Raw genomic sequence first — 20,204 nt, 5'->3', positions numbered from 1 at the left:
GTACACTATCCACGGCTGGAGGATGGAGCGCACAAGCTGACTGGCAGTATCAGAACGCGCTTCACCAGAGCGCATAGCTATGCGTCGAATCAGACCGAGAGTAGCGTGAGCCGATTTGCGTGTCGCGTTTAGCCATGGGGCCCCAGTTGTATAAAGTACTGCCCAGATGTATGAGGTAGAAGGCCTAAAACACGTACAGTTTCTACTTGAGGAATTTGAGAATTATCTACCGTGAAGGTAATAGGGGCTGCTTTCCGTAACCCACATCTGTTTCCAAGGCGAATTAAACATGATTTCTTACACAATAGGGTCAGACCCAAAGGGGGCAGTCATGGTGTTAAAGCATCCAGCGCTTGCTGGAGCGCCGACTGTTGCACATACGCATCTCGATGACAGGACCACAAGGTTATGTCGTCGGCATACGCAAGGACGCGTACAGAAGGCATTTTCTCTAGGGCTCGGACAAGAGGCATAAAAGTTACTTTAAATAATGTGGGGGTGAGGACGGAACCCAGGAGTACACCGTGGTTGGAGGTGAAGTGACCAAAAGGCTTCACACGGACATGTACACTGAACGTTATGTTTGTTAAAGATGAGTGAATTGAGAGAAGAAATCGATGCGGGAGACCGAGATCTTGAAGCGTGCCAAGAATTTCAGAGTGAAGGACGGTCATATGCCTTGGTGATGTCAGTAGCGACCACCGTACGAACAAGATGACTATGGGGAGAATGGTTAAGTACGTCCTCAGATAAAACAGCCAGACCGTCTTCCTTTCCAATTTGAGGGTGGAACCTCATTTGAGACTCTGGATAATATTCATTCCATTCTAGCTACCACGACAAGCGAGCTGCTAAAATGTGTTTATACAGCTTACAGAAAGCAGGCGTAAGTGAAATATGGCGGAGGGCTGAAAAAGAAACTGGCGGCTGACCTGATTTGGGTATTGGTACAACGATAGAATGTTTCCACTCCGTAGGAATAACTTCAGAATGACACACCTCATTGAATGTATCAAGGAGGGACTGTAAAGGAGCCTCCAAATTGCGAAACAACGAGTTAGGTATGCCGTCGTGTGCAGGAGCAGAGCTTGTTTTGAGGCGATCTATGGAGGCCAGAAATTCTACTATGGTAAAATCGGTAGTAACCTCATCAAGAGGCTCAGAAATCGATAATATGGGAGAAGGAGTAAGAACGCAGTCATGATGTGGGAAAAACTGACGGGCTTCCTGTTGTGAAAATGAAGCTTCATCCACATTCAGAGCCAAGCGAGTGCTTTCGGTACAATCAGCTACAAGAGAAGTGCGTTCCATGGCGTGAAATACCCGCGAAAGATGTCGATTACCCTGTGTAGAAGAGAGGCGAGCACACCATGCAGCCCCGCGTTGTCTGCTAATTCGCTTTGAGTACCGCCACGCATGTGCAGTACAGTAGCCCGATGAAGAGCTGGAAGACCTGAGGAGTCATCGGGATTACAGGAAGCATAATGATTCGCCTGGCGACGAAGGGCCCAGAGATAAAGAATGTGCATGTCCGAGTTCAGATCATCCTCAGTTACAGTACCTACTCTTCCTCACTCCTAACGGCACGCCTGTTAATTGGTTTATTTACTCAATACTGCAGAGCTATTTTGGTGGAGGCAGGATGGGCAACAAGAAAATATAAATAATTCTAATTCTAAGAGAGAATAAAATGCAATTAACTAGAATGGTTGCATTGCAAACCTGCAAATAAACAAATTATCAGAAACCTGAAATAGAAATACAGTATTTAAACAATGTTTTAAAACGCATTTCCACAGTTTATATTGGTTATTCTTTAAAAAGTGGGAGGCCAAAGTGCAATTATGCTTGTGACTGGCTTTCAGAGTTATATGAAGCTTTGCGTACAGTTCTAGTGAGATTCCAAGTTTTATATTCGCCAATGAATGAAAAAAGATTTTATTTTATTAGGCTCGCTGCGCTGGGGTCAGTTTATTCGGTGGCCTTTCTTTTACCTTCAAAGTTTCGACCTCACAGGTGGGCACTGTCAAGATTTAATTATCTACTCTTTCCTTGGTAACCTGGTAAGCCGCCTTCTCGATATAATGGGTTAAGATTCCCCATGGCAAAGGGGCTTTCTAGCAAAAGAGATAGACAGAGGAAAGGTGAAGAAAGAAAGCAAGGGAGGTTAACTAGAAGAAGGTAAGAAGGGGGTGCAAAACCGACAAGAAGAAAAGAGAGCCGGGTTAAAAAAAAGTGTGAAGTAAGGAAGTAATTTGCGTACGGCAAACTCGTAGCCGCAAAGAAACGGAACAGTGCCTGGCAGGCGTGCAGAGCCGACCACCACTGCGGCCGCCATCCGAGTATCTTCATTTCCCTCTGAGGAAGAGGATCAAGACATTCCGGTGCACAACACAGATATTGCCTGTAAGCGCTGAATGCAGGACATGCACAGAACACGTGCTCGCGCTGGAACACATGCTCTGGCAAAGGAGTACGTATAGCTGTCACTAACATGCACCTGAGAGCATCCAGGCATTGGGTTGAATTGAAGGGAATGTCAATATTAATTTTGCCTTTATCTGAAATGTGCATTACTAAAAGTGACCCTCGAAAATTCACAACCATAAAATTGCTTGCATTGCTAGTTACAGTTGGGATTCTCTTGGCTAACCACTAGTCCTCCTTGTTAGGCTAGGTGATAGAGCTAGTGCTTTATTAGTGTTGACCGCCTGCGTTCTGGTTAGAAGGAGATGATTTTTAAAAAAAAATGCGAAGTTTTCCTAATGCCGTTTGACTTTTTATCAGCTGTGTAATTTTATTAAATTTGAGGCTAACGGCGATTTTCTTTCAAAAAAACCTTTCGCGTTAACCGTTGCCGTCTCTTGAAAGGCTGACACCCCAACGTCATCCAGCAGTTTTGAGTAAAAAGCAAAAAGAGAGTCTATCTTCTCTTGAAGCCTTTTGATTCTAATCTTTTCCTTTCTTTTCATCTATATTTGGAGCAGACAAAACTAAGTAGTTTAGCAACGAGTCTTCTTAAGAGAAAATATGAATTTCTAACGTGGCATGTAGCTTGCCTGGTTGGAAGCTTGGACATTCTGGAAACATAAGTAAATCGCAAGCCGTTGCACTGTGTTAACAGCTGTGAGGCTTCGACCCGTCACTTGGTCTCGCCTGCTTCTATTTCGTTATCGATGAATAGTACCACGGAATGAATATTAATGCGCTATTAAACAGCATGGGCAGCCGAAATCGAGAACATAATGAAGAAAAGAAATGTTACGTGTGGGAAAGAGCTGCAGTGCTAGACTTTCCTTTAGTGCTTGCTAGTTTGGGTGAAGAGTTATTTTCGGTTGAATTTTCTGCGTGCTTCTTTTATATATCCTAGAGACATAGTTTCTATTGCGTCGACGGCTACCCAGAATGATGCCACAAACCGAGACCAGTGTGCTTACCTGCTACATGTACATTGCCACCAGAGCAGACGTGGCTTTCACCCGAAAGCCCACCGTCGTCAGCGCTACCCTCGTTAGCGTTGGATTTATATTTGCACTTTTAATAAATTTCCATTACTGAAAGCCTTTCGAAGCGGTGACGCATGCTCAGCCCGACGTTGTTTATAATAGAAAAGGAAGTGAAAATGCTGTTGTGGATTGAGTGCCGACGTCTTAAATATTTTTCAATCCCGTTATCTGCATGTGTATCACGCTGGTTAGACTAGCAATGGCTATCAGAAGCCAGGAATCACTAGCACCTCGCACCTGCCTCATTGGAAGTCGTAATCATCACGTTCATCAGCCCGACTACGCCCACTACAGGTAAAGGCCTCTCTCATATTTCTGTAGATAACCCAGTCCTGCGCCAGCTGCGGCCACTGTATTCCCGCAAACTTCCTAATTTCATTCATCCGCCTAACTTTCTGCCGCCCACTGCTACGCTTGCCTTCTCTTGGTATCCTATCCGTTACCCTTGACGAGTATCGCTTATCTTGCTTTCGCATTACATGCCTTGTCCATGCCCATTTTTTATTTCGACTAGGAACTCATTAACTCGCCTGCGTTCCCTGACCCAGTCTGATCTGTTTCTGTTTCTTAACAATACACTCATATTGGTTCTTTATATAGCTCACTTCGTTGTCCTCAATTTCAGTTGAATCCTTTTCGTTAGCCTCTATATTTTTGCCCCGTAGATGAGTACCTGTATGACACGGCTGTTGTATGCTTTTCTCTTGAGGGATATTGTTAAACTGCCATTCATGACCTGAGGGAACCTGCCAAATTTGATACACCCCGTTTTTATTCTTCTAGGTATTTCACTCTCGTGGTCCGGATCTGCGGTCACTACCTGCCCTAAATAGACGTATTCTTGTAACGTGCCTCGTTACCTATCGTAAACCCCTTGCAATGCAAAATAATTCACGACAACTTAACTATTGTGCTTCTTTTAGAAACCTTGCGAAAAAATATCTTGTCTCTTAATCAATTTTGCTTACTGAAAGTTAACTCAACAAGCTAACGGGCACAATGAGAATTTCAATAGCATATTCTTATAGGAGACCTGGGACAAGTTGTCAGGCTCCGCGGAGCTGAATATCGTCTTAAATGGGCGATTTGGATTCAGATCCTGAGTTCTGATTGAATGAATGCTGCGCTCCTGTGCAGATTAAAACGGACTCTCGCGATCGCAGACTGGAATACGCCATAAAACAATGCACATCTAGAACCCATCGCTCCCCAGAGATGAAGGTCATCTGTGTGATACCCACCCAGATGGTAGCCATTGTCGGAAGTGAAGAACACGTATGTGTTGTTCAGGAGCTGCTTCGATGCCAGCAAACTCATGACGTCAGATACCATGTCGTCCACGGATAGAAGTGTGCGCAACCTGAAAAGGACAGCCATGGGCACAAAAATAATTTCACGTGATGTCTCTCCCGGTAACAGAGCCTGAAAACACTCGCTCTTTGATGGCCAACTATGAACCAAGCGGGAGAGCTAGGTGCAGTCTCCTTCGCTTAAAGACCGCCTCACCGTTGTACCCAAGTGGAAGAGTTGTCATCTTGCAACGCAGCCTCTCATTGAAAGTCATTAAAATGTGAGTGACAAATCCAGTTCGCATGTATTCCTTATTGGCATCAGTCAAAATTAATGAAGCCCCTGCCCCTCCTGATGCTACTACGGACTCTGATAAATGTCGTATCAGATCTACCAGCTCATTGGGATGCTTCAGTCATGAGAAAGGCGGACTGCATAAGGTTCCGGGGTTTTTAAGATAAATGGCGTGTGTACTAACTATTGTGTCACGAGGTCGCTAAGCGCAGCCCTGTTAACCGCAGTGATCTAAGCACACTTTCCGACTGCAGTACTATGCGCCGTCAGTTTCGGCAACAAAGCGGTTCCGTTACTATTGAAGACCCTCCCTTCTATGCGCGACTGGAAAATTTTCAGTACTACGACGGTTCTCATGCATCGTGTCTGGAATGCACGGCAACATTATTTTTTTTTGCCTCAGCAGACATTGCCAGAAGATTTACTACAAGGGGAAGCGGAACTAAGCGATTTGCACTGGCTTCATAGTTAAATAAGAACGAAAGAAATATGAACGCACACGAACTTGTGCTTGCGTATCTTGCAACGTTGGATAAGTAGACAATCTCTCGCTATAGCATCTATTATTGTGCTTATCTGTGTGAAGCATGCGTCTTGTATCCTGATTTTTTCATAGTTTCTCCATGTTCTCTTATGCTTTATATTTGTTGCCTTCGTTGTAGAGAGACTAGTTGTGAGACAGCGCTCATTTGCAGCCGTTCTTTCGTCCTTGTCTGTTCACGAGGTCTAACAGTGAAGAAGTGAAGCAATCGCAATGAAGCGAATCTGCCATGTTGCACTCTGCATCGATTTCTCTAATCCATCCAGGCGACAACCTTCGCAAGCGAAATCCGCTTTCTCTTCCGCATTTAAGGGCGTGGGTAGAATGCATGACATGTATGTGACATGTAACCCTACTTTGGTACGTATTTAGTTTTTCCTATTTACTAAGTGTAATCTTTGCGCTTATGTGAGCATGCCGCCACAAGAAAGCGTATCATGATGTCTAGCATCATCATCATCTTTATAAGCCTGACTATGTCCACTCTAGGACAAAGGCCTCTCCCGTACCTCTCCAATTAGCCCTGTCCTGATGATGAAGATGATGGTGACGATGTCTTCAGGCCTAATGGCACGTACCCACGGCAGGGGATTAGCCGGGGAGCATTGCTGATACAAACGCACACCCTGTACTGTGCCAACTGCAGCTACGTTCTTTATATTCTTCTGTATGTCATCCGCCCATCTAAATTTTTGCCGCCCCCTGCTATGCTTGCCTTCTCTTCGCATCCAGTTCGTTATGCGAGCTGCTTTCTGGAGAAATGGCGTGTCGTGTGTGGGGCAAAAACAATGAAGAAATTAAGGAGGTGAACGAAAAACGAAGACATGGTACTCCTACTACACAGAGACAAAGCTTGACGAGGCTATGGAACTAAAATATTTCATATATATTTTTCTGTACAAAATGAACGGCGCAAGAGAAGAGGGCAAGATCAGCTAGCAGATGGCGAGATGTGTCCTCCGCCATTCGCGTGTTCAACAGAACTCAATAACCTTAGGCCTAATAAAAAATGTGTGCTGCTGCTTCGTCACAATGACGCCATAGCTTCCAGCGCAGTTCACCAGGAGATGGTTTCTCTCTAAAGAGAGCACAAACTGTATCAAATTTTCTTCGTCTCTCAGGGTATGCACGGCTGGAATGTTTTACGGGGACAGTCCCTAGGAGTGCACAGGGCTTGTTTATTTGAAGCATGAAAAAATAGTCAGGAATCCTTAAAGGGTCACCATATGTTGTCATGTGTAACAGTGTTGGAAACTTTTACCTTTAAACACGGCGTCTCAACAGATAATTCCCTTCAGCCTAAACAGACAATATGCGCTTCAAAATAACAACTTTTGAAGCATTTGCAGAACTGCCAGATTTTATCGGCGTCGACGTAAAAATGTCAACTTCAATCACTTCGAGGTAAGAAAAGGAGCGAACATTCTTCGAGCATCAAAGTAGATGACATGGAATCTGGTAGGACATTGTTCGCTTGAAAATGAAAGGAAATAAGCGGATGCCTAATAGCTAGCTACCTGTCCAGAGCAGTCTACAGCAGAATAATGCTTTGGTCAACATCCGCTTAGGTCATGCAGAGAACACCTACTGCAGTTGAGACCAATTCTTGAAAAGAAATTATCCACACAGACAAAATTTTAGTGTAGTTTTTTCGATTTTCCTTTGTTTTGTTCATGCGCATAATATAAAACTGCGAACTTCATTTATATTAAAAATGGAGATATCTCAGATCTGTTGAAAGACGGAGGGGATATTGTGCTAGAAAAAGTAGCCACCCTGTATACGCAATGCCTTATGACCTCGACCGTACCAGAAGCTTTGGAAGAATGCAAACGTCATTATAATAAGAAAGGAGACGACAAGGACTTGAAAAATTAGACCAATGAGCTTACTGTCCGTTGCCCACAACGTATTTACTAAGGTAATCGCTAATAGAGTGAGAAAAACCATATACATTAATCAACGAAATGATCAGACAGGCATTCGTAATGGATATTCCACAATATATCATGTCCACGCTATGAATCAGGTGATAGATAAATGCGCAGAATATAACCATATATATATATATATATATATATATATATATATATATATATATATATATATATATATATATATATATATATATATATATATATATATATATATATATATATATATATATATATATATATATATATATATATATATATCCTTCGTTGATTACGAGAAAGCATTGGACTCAATACCTCATACAGTTTTACAGGCATAGCGGAATCAGGGTGTAGAAGAGCATTATGTGAAGATACTGGAGGATATCAAGAAAGCATGCCCGAATTCACTTTCACCCATGAACTCCCCGAGGGGTACCAAATTAGGTTTTTGGATCTCCGGCTTCTGCTCGAAGAAGGACATGCGTGCTGGCGCTATGAACCTCGCAGCAACAAAGGTTTCCTTCCCCATGAGTCAGCTCATTCTAAGACCGTCAAGAGGGCAATTGCGAAAGGGGCACTGAGGTCAGCGCTAGAAAAAATCATGCCCGCACCAAATGGGCCCCAGCTTTTCGAAGCAGATCACTAGATTAAGGGCAGCTGGGTACCCCCAAGAAATGCTGATCACGGTAAGCGAGGCGCTGCTTCACCGCTTGCCTCGCAAGGAATCTGCAACCATGGGGGAAGAAACGTGGACCAGCAAGAACATCGTTGTTGTACCCTACGTCCACGGCTTTACTCACAACCTCAAAAAGATCGCCGCAAAACAAGCTGTCAAGGTGGTTTGCTCTGCACCCAACAAAGCATACAAGATGTGCCGCCAAGTTAACAACGAAGAGCGAAGGATGAGGTGCGCAGTAAACCACCAGACAAGATACGCAGATTGCGACGAAGGTGTAATTTATCATTTCCCTGTCGCATGCGGTAAATGTTATATTGGACAGACAGGCAGGTGCATCAATGAAAGAGCTAGAGAACACGCAAATTCATTAAGAGCAACTGCCACATCAGGTTTCCTGGCTCTTCATTGCCGCCAGCCTAAGCACCCATGCACGGCCAACCTCGACAACATCTCAATCCTTGGAAGAAAAAAAGATAGGCTGGCCAGGGAAATCATCGAAGCTGTAGCCATCCACAAGAAAGGGAAGGACTGCGTAAGCACCCCGTCAATTGCACTCTCAACCAAAGAAAAAACGTTCCTCCATGATGTTTGCCCTGTCCCATGAACCGGCCAAATTATACGCCCGTCCTGTTCGGCACCGTGTTTGTGCTTTTTGTTTTTTATCTCCCACATCATGTTTTACGTTTCTAGCCCTGTTTTAGTCGTGTCACTGTTGGCATTTTGGTTTAAATTCAACTTCAGGCTTTTAGCTCTGTTTTAGCCGTGTTAGTGTTGGCTTTTTTGGTTTTTTTCAACCCTCGTCTCACCTGTAGGCGAAGGAGCTTTCATGATTTCGCAGCCTCATGTCCATCTTCATGTTAAACTTCTAGCTTTGTTTTGGCGTGAATTCTTGCGGGTTTTTCATTCATATATTCTTTCAGTTGTTTCGTGTTTTGTTTTTATGACGCGGCTTTTGCTCTTTCACTGTCTTTGTTGTGGCCTAGATCTTATCCTGTGACTACTCTGAGAACTGATTCTCGATCATGCTTTGGTTCTCATCACGTGCGCACAGTTTTGCAACGCGGCCTAAGATTGTGGGGGGCTCAGTGATTTCGCTTTCCCGGTAACGGCTGTTTCGTCTTTTGTTCTAAGGATTTGTTACATTTGCTTTTGGTGCAACCTTATTTCGCCATGCCCTTTGCCTTCTCTCCATCCTTCTCTCCACCTTTACCACTGTATATATTTCCGCGTGTTCCGCGCCTTTTCAATAAAGTTGTTAGTCAGCAGTGTGTTCCGTGTTCCATGTGTCTCTCTTCGTTTGTGTCCCAAAGTTCATGCTGGCCCAAATCATGGTTTCATACCAACTGGCCCAGAAAAATGCCATTTTGCAATATCTATTGCAACTACGCAGCTACCATAGTCCTCCATAAAATCAGCAATAAAATTACAGTAAAGAAGGGCGTCAGGCGAGGAGACACGATTTCGCCAATGCTTTATTCACCGGCTGTTTACAGGAGGTATTCCGAGGCCTGAATTGGGAACAGCTATGGCTAAGAGTTAATGATGAATACCTAAAAAACCTGCGATTCGCTGATAATATTGCCTTGCTCAGTCATTCAGGAGGTGAACGGCAAGTAATGATTTACGTGTTAGACATGCAGAGCAGACCAGTGAATCTAAAAATTAACACGCAGAAAACCAAGGTAATGCTCAACAGTCTAGCAAGGGAACAGCAGTTCACAATTAGCAGCAAGGTGATGGAAGGGGTAAAGGAATGCGTTTAGTACTTAAGGCAGGCAGTGATAGCTGATCCTGATCATGAGAGGGAAATAACTAGAGGAATATGAATGGGGTGGAGCGCATATGGCAGGTTCTCTCAGATCATAAATAGCAGGCTACCAAATCCCTCAAGAGAAAAACTCTAAAACAGCTGTATCTTACCGGTACTCACCTACGGGGCAGAAACGGGGAGGCTAACGAAAAGGGTTCAGCTTAAGTTAAGGACAACGCAGTGAGTAATGGAAAGAAAAATGATAGGTGTAACGATAAGAGACCGGAAGCGGGCAGAGTGGGTGAGAGAAGAAACGCGGGGTAATGACATCCTAGTCGAAATCATGAGAAAGCAACGGGCTTGGGCAGGGCATGTGACGCGAAGGCAAGATAAGCGCTGGTCATTAAGCGGAACGGAGTGGATTCCAAGAGAAGGCAAGATTAGTAGGGGGAGCCAGAAAGTTAGTTGGGCGGATGAGATTAAGAATGTGCAGGGATAGGGTGGATTCAGCTGGCAAAGGACAGGGTTAATTGGAGAGACATGGGAGAGGCCTTTGCCCTGCAGTGGGTGTAGTCAGACTGATGATGATGATGATGATGCCAACTGAACGTTGTCGTGATTGCTTTCACGCACCTGTTTCTGTACGCTTCGTCAATCCAGGAAGCCACATCCTCTGGTATCGGGTGAGTGGCTCGCCGTACTAACCAGTGCTTTGTCTGGAATAAAGGTTGTGATTCTAATAGAAATCCTGGTCGAGGAGAGGTCAGTTCTGTCTGTTATTACTATCAGCACTTGCTGAACGACAAGATGACAGAGTAGTATGCTCATCAGCAGAGTGATTTGATAGTTTTACATGCAATTAGATTTCTTGAATCACAAACATTCTGATAATGCGCTTAGAAGCGCTCACAGCACACTCAGCAAATACGTTATGTAACCGCCTTGTTATTCATACAGCATTTTTCGTGGATGAATAATGAGTGGTGCATACTTTTAAAAATAAAAACAAATGAAATGGAGGTTTTTGTTTAGGTTTATGGGGTTTAACGTCGAACTGTTTAAACGACACTGTTCACGAGGGACGCTGTTGTGGAGGGCTCCAGAAGTTTCGACCGCCTGGTTTTTTTTAAGGAGGACTGAGGGCAACGCTATGAATAGTTTTTGCATGTAAAATCCGACAGTTCGGCATTATGCGGCTTTTTTGCCACTTCTCTGGAAACGAAAAGTGCATTTATTGCTATTAGGTTTGAATTTGAAGTCGAAAACCTTTTTCCCGCCGCTACGATTCAAACTCGGTGCCCTCTGATGACGAAATAGAACAGTGACGTAAAGCGGCGCAAACGGAAGCGAGGACTTCTTTATTGCGGGCGGCGAACGCTGCGCTTCCACTGAGCAGCAGCCGAAATGCAAACAACTGCAGGCCGGACGTTGAAGGCCTCCATCAGCCGTCGTCGGTTCGTTTACGTTTGCACAAACGTTACCATGTATCCCGCAAACGATTCTGACTAAGAAGCTTGCGAAAATAATTGTCGGTTTTCAGGACTGCTGCGGCGGGTCTGGCAAGAAAGTCCGGAGGATTCGGCAGCTTCGCTGTCACCGCCGAGCCACCGTCACGACTGATAGTAGTCTTCGTAGGGCTGGTTATGCTGCCCAGCGTCTTGGTACGTTGACGAAGCGGACACGCCGAGCGGCTCGTTTGCTAACGTGGAGGCGCGTCGGACATTGCTATGCACAGCTCTATTTCTTCGTTGCAGTTGCGTGCCATTGCACAAACTTCGCCCGAGGAGCACTTAGAGAGGCACTTGGACGTCCTCTGCTGCTCCGCCCATGTAACTCGAGGCGCATAACGAAACCATGCGGGCACGCAGAACGCATAGCCGCGAAGCAGCCCAAAACATACCGAAACTCAGCTGGCCGGCTGTTGCACCGCCAATTGCAGGTATTCTTTAACTTCCAACATTCAGGTTGTCTTTTTTCCGTGTTCCTCATGTGATAAATGTGCACTAGTGGTTTCAAAACAAAACTTATAAACTTCAATATGGATCAAACACGTAACCTTCATGCATGTTTGTCAACCGTGGTATTTTCCTGCTATTTCACCATTACGCTTGCACTGGCGAGATAGGACTGTGGCGGGGCTACCGGTATTTATTTCCTGCTCTTTTATACCGTACAAGAGCTTTGTTTTAAGAAAGAGTAGTGCTTTTGTGTTTAGGAGCTGGTATTCTATCGATACGAGCCGACACCAATTTGTCCTCAGTGAGCCTTTAACGTGCACTGGCATCGGACAGTACATGAGACTTTAGCATTTTGCCTCCATCAAAATGCGACTGCCGCGGCCGGGAAGATGTGGAAAACCAATGCACAGAGGGCAGCCAGCACAACATCTAGCTGCAATTTAGGCTGACGCCACATATATGGTTATCTAATGCCGAGAGAAACTACTGAATGTAGATACGTACCCCGTTTGCACTGACGTTGAAAGCTGGTGTCCTGGGCGCATTCAATTTCGCGAAGGCTTCCTTGTGGCGCACAGCGGGCGTGAACGGCTGATGTGGAGCCGGTGTGCTCAGCATCATGAAGAAGGGACGCCGCGAGTCCGGCCGGTTCTCCAGAAAGGTCAGCGCCTTGGCTGCCTGCAGAGGGCACGCAATTCCCCAGTGATAACCAGGTGTGCGCCATAAAAACCCATTTTCTGCCTGGTATTTAAGTATCCCGGGCTTCAGCATTTATACAACAATAAAAATTTCAACGTGCTTGTTCTTCTACTGCAACCCAGGAGTTTTCATTACGTACCTGTGCACAGTGGTTCACGTCTCTCACAACATTCACTTCTTGCAGATAAGAATGAAATGGATACGGCCCTGTGGCAACAATAACAGAAAAGCCGTCAGTTACCTAACTTTTTTTCGCGGTAATTATTGACTTCAAGCTTCAGAATGAATTATCTAACATAAAATACAACTGTTTATTGTTATTTTCATGTACTGTCATTTTAGTATAGCGGGGCTGTTCCTATTCCTTATGGTCGGAGAAAGTAAAACCAGTCGCTCTATTGAAAACGACATTGCATATCTTCTACCATTTTCGCTTGTCTTCTGTTGTGAGAGACGTCCGCTTTCCCGCTTTCCTATTCTGTGAGTCTTTCGCTTCCCGTTTATTGTTACTAACGGCACATTTCCCCTCTCTTTTGTACTCATGATATGCAGCGCGAACTCAGTAATATTTTTTGTCATGTCCAGTTCCTGTCTTTATATAATGAGGCTCACAGTAGCAGTGAATAAATAGCGGGAACTTTCTGCAACTCGCCGTTACCGGTTCCAGCAATAATGCCGAAAAGTCCCGAAAGAATAGAAGATGTCCGAAATTAATCTTCGTTTCATATGGTTTGAGATATGTTTACTGCGAGCAAAGCTTAATATTATGCTCACGCCGTCAGTCCCCCCCCCCCCCACCCTATTCCCCTCACCCTCGTGATTCATATTTTACAGAGGTTGATTGAACTACTTGCCAATGTGACCATCAGCAGTTTTTCCATAAGGAAAGGACGATGCGGCCACTGATTATTCTTCGCGTAGCTTTGAAAAATGCAAAAAAATATAACACGATGAAAGTGTTGCAGTAGTGTTCTCCGTTCATCGATCACCTCGTTTATGTGAATAAAACTTCTTGCTTCCATAGCCTTCATAAAAATATTTAACACTGCCATAAAACTGCTCTGTATGCGTTTAGTAGCGCTGTTTATCTTTTGATTTGTGCTTGATCTCAAAGAAATTCCTTTCCTATACTTAGGCCAAGCATAAGCCCTAACTAGCTTAACAACCTAAGTACCGAATTAAAGCTAAATAACACTTAAAGGCTGCTATATACTTCAACAGCATGAAACTTGTTAGAGCTACTAGTTTTGCTGAAAATTTGGTAGTGTCACTATTGCTGAACCATGTTGAAATGGTCTTATTGTTGTTTACCATTACGTCTGTGAGGTAGTCCTTGTCTGGACTGTCACCATGCTTTTCCGGTACGCCGTTCACCGACAGAGTGTAGTTGTAGTACACAGAGTTGCCCACCTGCGTCAGTAGAAGAGGTAACCAAAACATCTCCCCGAAATAGCATACAAAGCTCGAATACAGAACTGAAATAGAAAATAAAATCGACATTATACACAGTGCACACATGAAAAGACTGGAAGGTCGGGATGAGTCCCTTTAAAAGAAGTAAACGTCTTTTAGGGTCATAGTTGCTACTATCAAGCATCCCATCTTCCCGAAAACCTACTTACCCTAACGCATTCCCTCCCGAGTTCCAACTTGCTTCTTACCATTTCAATTTATGGACTCGTAAAATTATGGTTCGCATGGTTCTGGACTATCTATACCTGCTTTCGGGGACAATCAAGTTACCAATCTGGGATAACGCTCTGACTCTGGACGGAACGTGCTCATTAAAAGTTTTCCGTCCTGGCAACTTTTCGCTTATGGGGACTGAATATGCGCAGTACGTATTTTACGCTTCGTCGAAAGGAAGTCTTCCGAGCATCAATGAACAGCCGAAATGAACTACATGAGTGATTAACAAGAGTAGCAGTGGTCGGAATATGCCCACGTGGGGGAAAGTAATGTGCTTCCCTTCAGAAGCCCTTGTTAAGGCATTTCTTTCATGTCCCACTAGGTAATCCCATTAAGACATGATACCCACTGCCTAGAATTCAAGGCTGTATGAAAGATAGACGCATCGAGCACTTCCATGGGGTTCGCAGGAATTCGAAGAAAGAAACTCAGGTGGAAGCAGGTGTTAGCACAAGTGACTCGGAGCTTGGCGCAAACTCGTCTACGGTAGCAGTAGAAATTGGCGCGGATTAGCGAATATAGCTTCCCCGGAGACTCGGAGTCTGGAGAATGTGCCTCCAATACAAGATGCTATCGTTTCTAAGCCGAAAGTCTTCCCCCGGCGGCGGTCGGGCACTAGCAGGCATGCAAGGAGTGGGAATCGTGAGCCACCATGGTAATACGATTTTCACGTAACTGAACGACGCTGCCCCTGATGTCCTACAGCTAGAGCTCACAGGCATTATTCACACTGTTCAATCTTCCTTGATCTTCCCCCTTTCACAGCCTATTCTCTCATCTAGCTAATCTTACTCCGCAGAGTCCGCCCCTCACGGGCCGAGAAGCTCGCGTATGCCCTAGAATTAAAATCAAATTACACCCAATCCCTGCTAGCCTATACCTATACGAATTTGTACAGCAGCCCCACTGCCCTAGCTGCCGTTGCTCCCACGCCAACCTAGAACGTTGTCTTTCTCTTCCTGGTAGTTCTTCCTTCTCCCAATACTTAAACCCCTTCCCATATCTGGACCGTCTTGTTAGCGCACCCCAGCGAGCACCTGCAGCGAACCGTGGTCCGGTTTGCCATCAATATCAGGGGGGACTAAATTAAGAAGTGTTTCCCTCCTGCTCCAATGTGGGGTGTCAGTAAGTAAAGGCGTGGGGTTACGTGTACCAGTAAGCAGTGTTAGAAAAAAATTTTTGAGATGACGAGCAGTTTCGCCTAGAGAATCGATGATTTCTCAGGATGCGGAGTAGAGTACTAAAACTCGTTTTCAGAATTTTATAGAGAGATGCGGTTTTCATTTAAGCTACTTAAATCAATCGTCGTTGTGCTGGGTGTCACATAAGAAGTAGTAATAAAAAGAATTGTGTATCAATAACAATGAAATCTACAGAAAAAACTTGGCCCACACAATGCACTACTGTAGTAGTTAAAAACTCTCTAATTCGCAAAAATATTTCATAATTTATCTTATACTTTTTATGCTGTTGCTCCTTATTCTCAGAAATGGCTCGGAACACAAATCTGAAATTAAATATATGGAAAGGCTAATTATCGTTACAGCAGTGGAACTAGAACCATAAGCTCCTACAAGGAAAACTGCATTCTTTAGAATTTTTATTCATTTTATTTGAGTAAATGAACTTACTTAAAACCAAGTAACGATTCTAGAAAATGTAGCTTTTGCAGTAGGCTGATCAATCAGTTCAACTGCTGGAAAATAAATGTGCCTTTCCGACCTGTTAATTTAACTGCCGTGTTACTCTCCATTGCTGAGAAAGAGCTGAAAATACCTAAAGAAATATAAATAAACAATGAATTTGTTGTAAAAAATTTTGATTTTTTGGTAACTATTACTTATGTGCTTTATGTCAGTACAGAGGAAGAAGAAGAGCGCTGCGAACGGCAGCATCTCTTGATCGAGCTCCTGTTTTTTTGAAATACTTTGTGCTTCTGTAGCCTTCAAGGCAACCTCGCCGTCCCAGGCGATGGCGGATGACCCGCCGCCTCTGCTGCCTTCTGTGGCTAGCAGTGTGAACTGCACAGATCAGCCTGGATGCAGTATGGATCTCCCCTCAGAGCTCCCGGGATCGTCCAGTTTCTCTGACTCGGATGACATGGAGTTCGACGGAGGCTACACCGAGATTGTGAGTCGGCGCCTGAAGAGGAAGCTTTCCAAAACCCCGACTGAGTGTGGGCCCAGTGTGTGTACGAAGCGGGCTAACAAGTCCATTGTGCCAGCGAAGATGCCTCACCAATCCAGTGTGAGCAAGAAAACAACCAACGAGGCCAATGTAAGTGAGCAATCTCTCACTTACACAATTTCATACATGCCTGTTGAGGAAGAGAATCTCAACTCCATCAACAGGCAGACTTTGACTCTTCTTCTTGAACGACTGGTTCCGGGCCAAGTAAAAGAAGTGCGTATTAACGCAAGAAGGAATATCCTCTCTGTTGATGTCTCTAGCCGGGCAACCCTGGATAAGTTGAAGACCGTGTCTGTCCTTGGCAACATACGAGTCCGCTCGTTCTTCGCTCATGGACTTAACACTACTGCTGGTGTGATTTCTGACGTGGACATAGAGATCAAGGATATGGACTTGGTGCAACTGCTATCAAGTTCTGTTCGCATAACTGACATCCATCGTTTCGGCAAATCACGGTGTGTCAAACTAGTGTTTGAGGGTACTACTTTACCATCGCATGTGAAAGTGGGTTTTGTGAGGCACCCAGTGCGTCCTTATGTGCCCCGACCGGTGCAGTGCCGAAAATGCCAGAAGATTGGACATGTAAGTGCTGCGTGTACGAGCACGAAAACATGTCCGCGTTGTGGTGGCGTGCACGATGGACCTACATGTACGATTGAGTCTCCAGTTTGTGCCAACTGCAAAGGTCCTCATGAGGCAACATCTAGGGAATGTCCGAAGGTGAAAACAGAGATGAAGATCTTGAAGAAAATGGTGAGAGACCATTCTACTCACCGAGAAGCAGCAATCGCAGTACGTCGCTCCAGGAGGAGGACACGAAGTCGGCAGAAGAAATTGAGCTCAGTAAATGACGAGTCAACACATCAGGAGGACCGAGACCGCTCTGCCGCGCAACAGCCACTGCCTCCAGCTCCGCAAGAGCCAAGACTGACAACCCCCCAGGAGGACCCCGCAGAGTGGCCACTTCTACCATCGCGTACTGTAAGCTCTGTGACACGTCCGCCTGTGCGTCCGCCGGCTGTGTCGACAACAGATGATCAAATCAGGGCGATGCTGAAACAGCTGATAGGCACCTTACGGCTGATAATTGCTGGAGTGGACACGCCAATTGCTAAGGCTGCTGTCCAAATTTTAGACGCTATTGAACCGGTGCTTGCCACCCTTTAATAGCAGTCAAAATTATGGCTCTACCGTCGTCAGCACCCTCACTGCAGGAGAGAAACTCTCGATCGGCAGTATTACAATGGAATGCTCGCGGTCTGCGAGGCCGCCTAGCAGATCTCAGGCAGAGGATCTTCAAATACCGATTTCCGGTGCTTGTAATATGTGAGCCTAATATCACATCTCCTTTTCGACTGTCCGGTTATGAAAGTCTCCTCTCTGAAGCGGCTGGGCATTTGAGCAAGGTACTACTATGCGTCCGTCGTGACCTCACTTACGTTCGGCATCAAATTCCTGGGGGCAGTAGCAACGAGTATGTAGCAATCACTGTGACTTTGAATGGGCGCACAATCTCTATTATAGGTGGCTACATACCACCAAGGGGTCGATTTGATGCCCTACGACTACAATCGCTACTTGACAGCGTTTCGGAACCCCATATAATAGTAGGAGATTTCAATGCGCATCACCACGGCTGGGGAAGCGCCGTCACGAACGTTCGAGGACGGGATATCGCCACGTTCATGAACAATGCAGGTCTCGTTTTGCTCAATGATGGCACGCCGACATTTCTACGCGGGATTACCTACAGCAGCTGCCTGGACCTTGCATTTGTATCCAGGCGCCTGTCATCGTTCGCAACGTGGTGTGCTGATATTGAAAGTTATGGAAGTGACCACATACCGACGTATGTGCAGCTACGGTGGTTTCACCGTCTTCCAAATGCCAAAATACGTTGCACCGACTGGAGTGCTTTCCGCATTGTTCTAGAAAAAACCTGTGGGAAACTCGCTGCTCCAACAGATGTGGAACAGCGTATTATTTCGGCCATGCACGATGCAACACGCAATATCTCAGCGCCAAATTCCACAGCACCAGTGGATGTGATCTACGCGCAGCTTCGGGCGATTCGTCGGCGTGCAAAGAAAATACCGGAGGACAAAGGATGTCTCGGATCTCCGGGCCTCTCGACGTGCCCAGAAGCAAATACAGCGCTATTTGGAGAACCTAGGCAAACAACGGTGGCGGTCATTTTGCAGCAGATTGGATCCCCGCAAACCACTCTCCACAATCTGGCACGTTGTTCGAGCACTGCCGACATTTCCCCAGCAGAAACACCCTTTCCGTGCATTGGCACTTCATGATAGACGGCAAGAACTAGAGGTGGCGGAGGATTTCTGCTCGAGAATTGCCGGAAGCGCTTCTTTACCTCGGCAGCATCGATGTGCTCCCCCCACGATGTACGATCGACTGGACATCCCCTTCACAATTCAAGAACTGAAAGCAGCTCTTTCTGCTTGCACGCATCCTTCATCCCCAGGACCTGATGGAATAACATACAATGCGCTTCGTCATCTAGGCCCACAGGTAATGGAAGCCCTCTTAACATTGTTCAACCACTCTTGGGCCTCTGCCACTGTACCACAGCAGTGGAAAAGAAGCCGCATTGTGGCCTTGCTCAAACCAGGGAAATCGCCACTCACATTAACATCCTACAGACCAGTAGCTCTGGCAAGTTGTATTGGCAAGACGATGGAGCGTATGGTGCTAACCCGTCTAGAATGGTTCCTTGAAAAACATGGGCTATACCCTTCCACAATGACGGGTTTCCGCAAAGGCCGGTCTGCCATCGACAGTGTAATTGATCTCGTGTCAACGGTAGAACATGAAAAACGCCGTCACAGGTTGACTGCTGCTCTTTTCCTCGACATAAAGGGCGCATTCTATAATGTTCAGCATGATGCAGTACTAAATGCACTCGAAGAATGTGGTATAGGCGGACGTCTACACAATTGGATTGCAAGCTATTTGACAAACCGGACCGTCTACATGGAGACTCTTGAAGGTGACACAGCAGATCATCATGTTGCTTGTGGTGTCCCTCAGGGAGGAGTGCTCAGTCCAACGTTGTTCAATCTCGTGCTCATTGGCCTTTTCAAACAACTACCGAAGACTGTTTCAATATCCGCCTACGCAGATGATATTTGCATCTGGACATCAAGTGTCACGCGTCCCCAAGTGCAAGCAAGATTGCAGCGTTCGGTGTCCATTACGTCTGCGTACTTGCGCCGTCAGGGGCTTGAACTTTCGCCAACTAAAAGCGTAACATTGGCTTTCACACGCAAGATAATGGCGTGGTATCCGGTCACAATCGACGGGCAAATTGTTCCATACGTAACACATCACAAATTCTTAGGTGTTACGATAGACCGTGACCTGTCCTGGACGAAGCACATTTCTGTGCTCAAGAAAAAGCTCGACAGCTTTGCAAGCATTGTGCGGTGTATGGCAGGAAAATGTTGGGGTCCCTCTGAGCGATCTTTACTACACGTGTACCAGGCGCTGGTAGTCGGCCTTCTCAGATACAGTGCACCCGTTCTCTCGGGGGTCAGACTATCAGGCCTGCGTGTGCTTGAAAGCGCGCAGGCTCGTGCTTTAAGAGTATGCTTGGGTTTGCCATGTAAAACTTCTACATGGGGCACATTTTATGAGGCCCGCGCCTGCCCAGCACGAATTTATTTTCAACAGGA

At 45.5% G+C, this 20,204-nt stretch overlaps 1 protein-coding gene across 1 annotated transcript in view; it reads right to left on the bottom strand.

The window, feature by feature from the left end:
* Positions 1–20,204, bottom strand: part of LOC144099423 (N-acetylglucosamine-6-sulfatase-like) — a 52,341-nt gene that overhangs the window by 13,368 nt on the left and 18,769 nt on the right. Inside the window, exons 5-8 of the mRNA XM_077632717.1 lie at positions 13,945–14,043; positions 12,439–12,612; positions 10,610–10,692; positions 4,748–4,866 (exon numbers count right to left, since the gene is read on the bottom strand). Coding sequence (XP_077488843.1) covers positions 4,748–4,866; positions 10,610–10,692; positions 12,439–12,612; positions 13,945–14,043 — 475 coding nt within the window. The remainder of the gene's footprint in view (positions 1–4,747; positions 4,867–10,609; positions 10,693–12,438; positions 12,613–13,944; positions 14,044–20,204) is intronic.

Source organism: Amblyomma americanum, chromosome 7 (assembly GCF_052857255.1).
Source record: "Amblyomma americanum isolate KBUSLIRL-KWMA chromosome 7, ASM5285725v1, whole genome shotgun sequence".
NCBI classification, from domain to species: Eukaryota; Metazoa; Arthropoda; class Arachnida; order Ixodida; family Ixodidae; genus Amblyomma; species Amblyomma americanum.
Note: the sequence above shows the minus strand (reverse complement) of the source record. Positions and strands in the feature narration are given on the sequence as shown.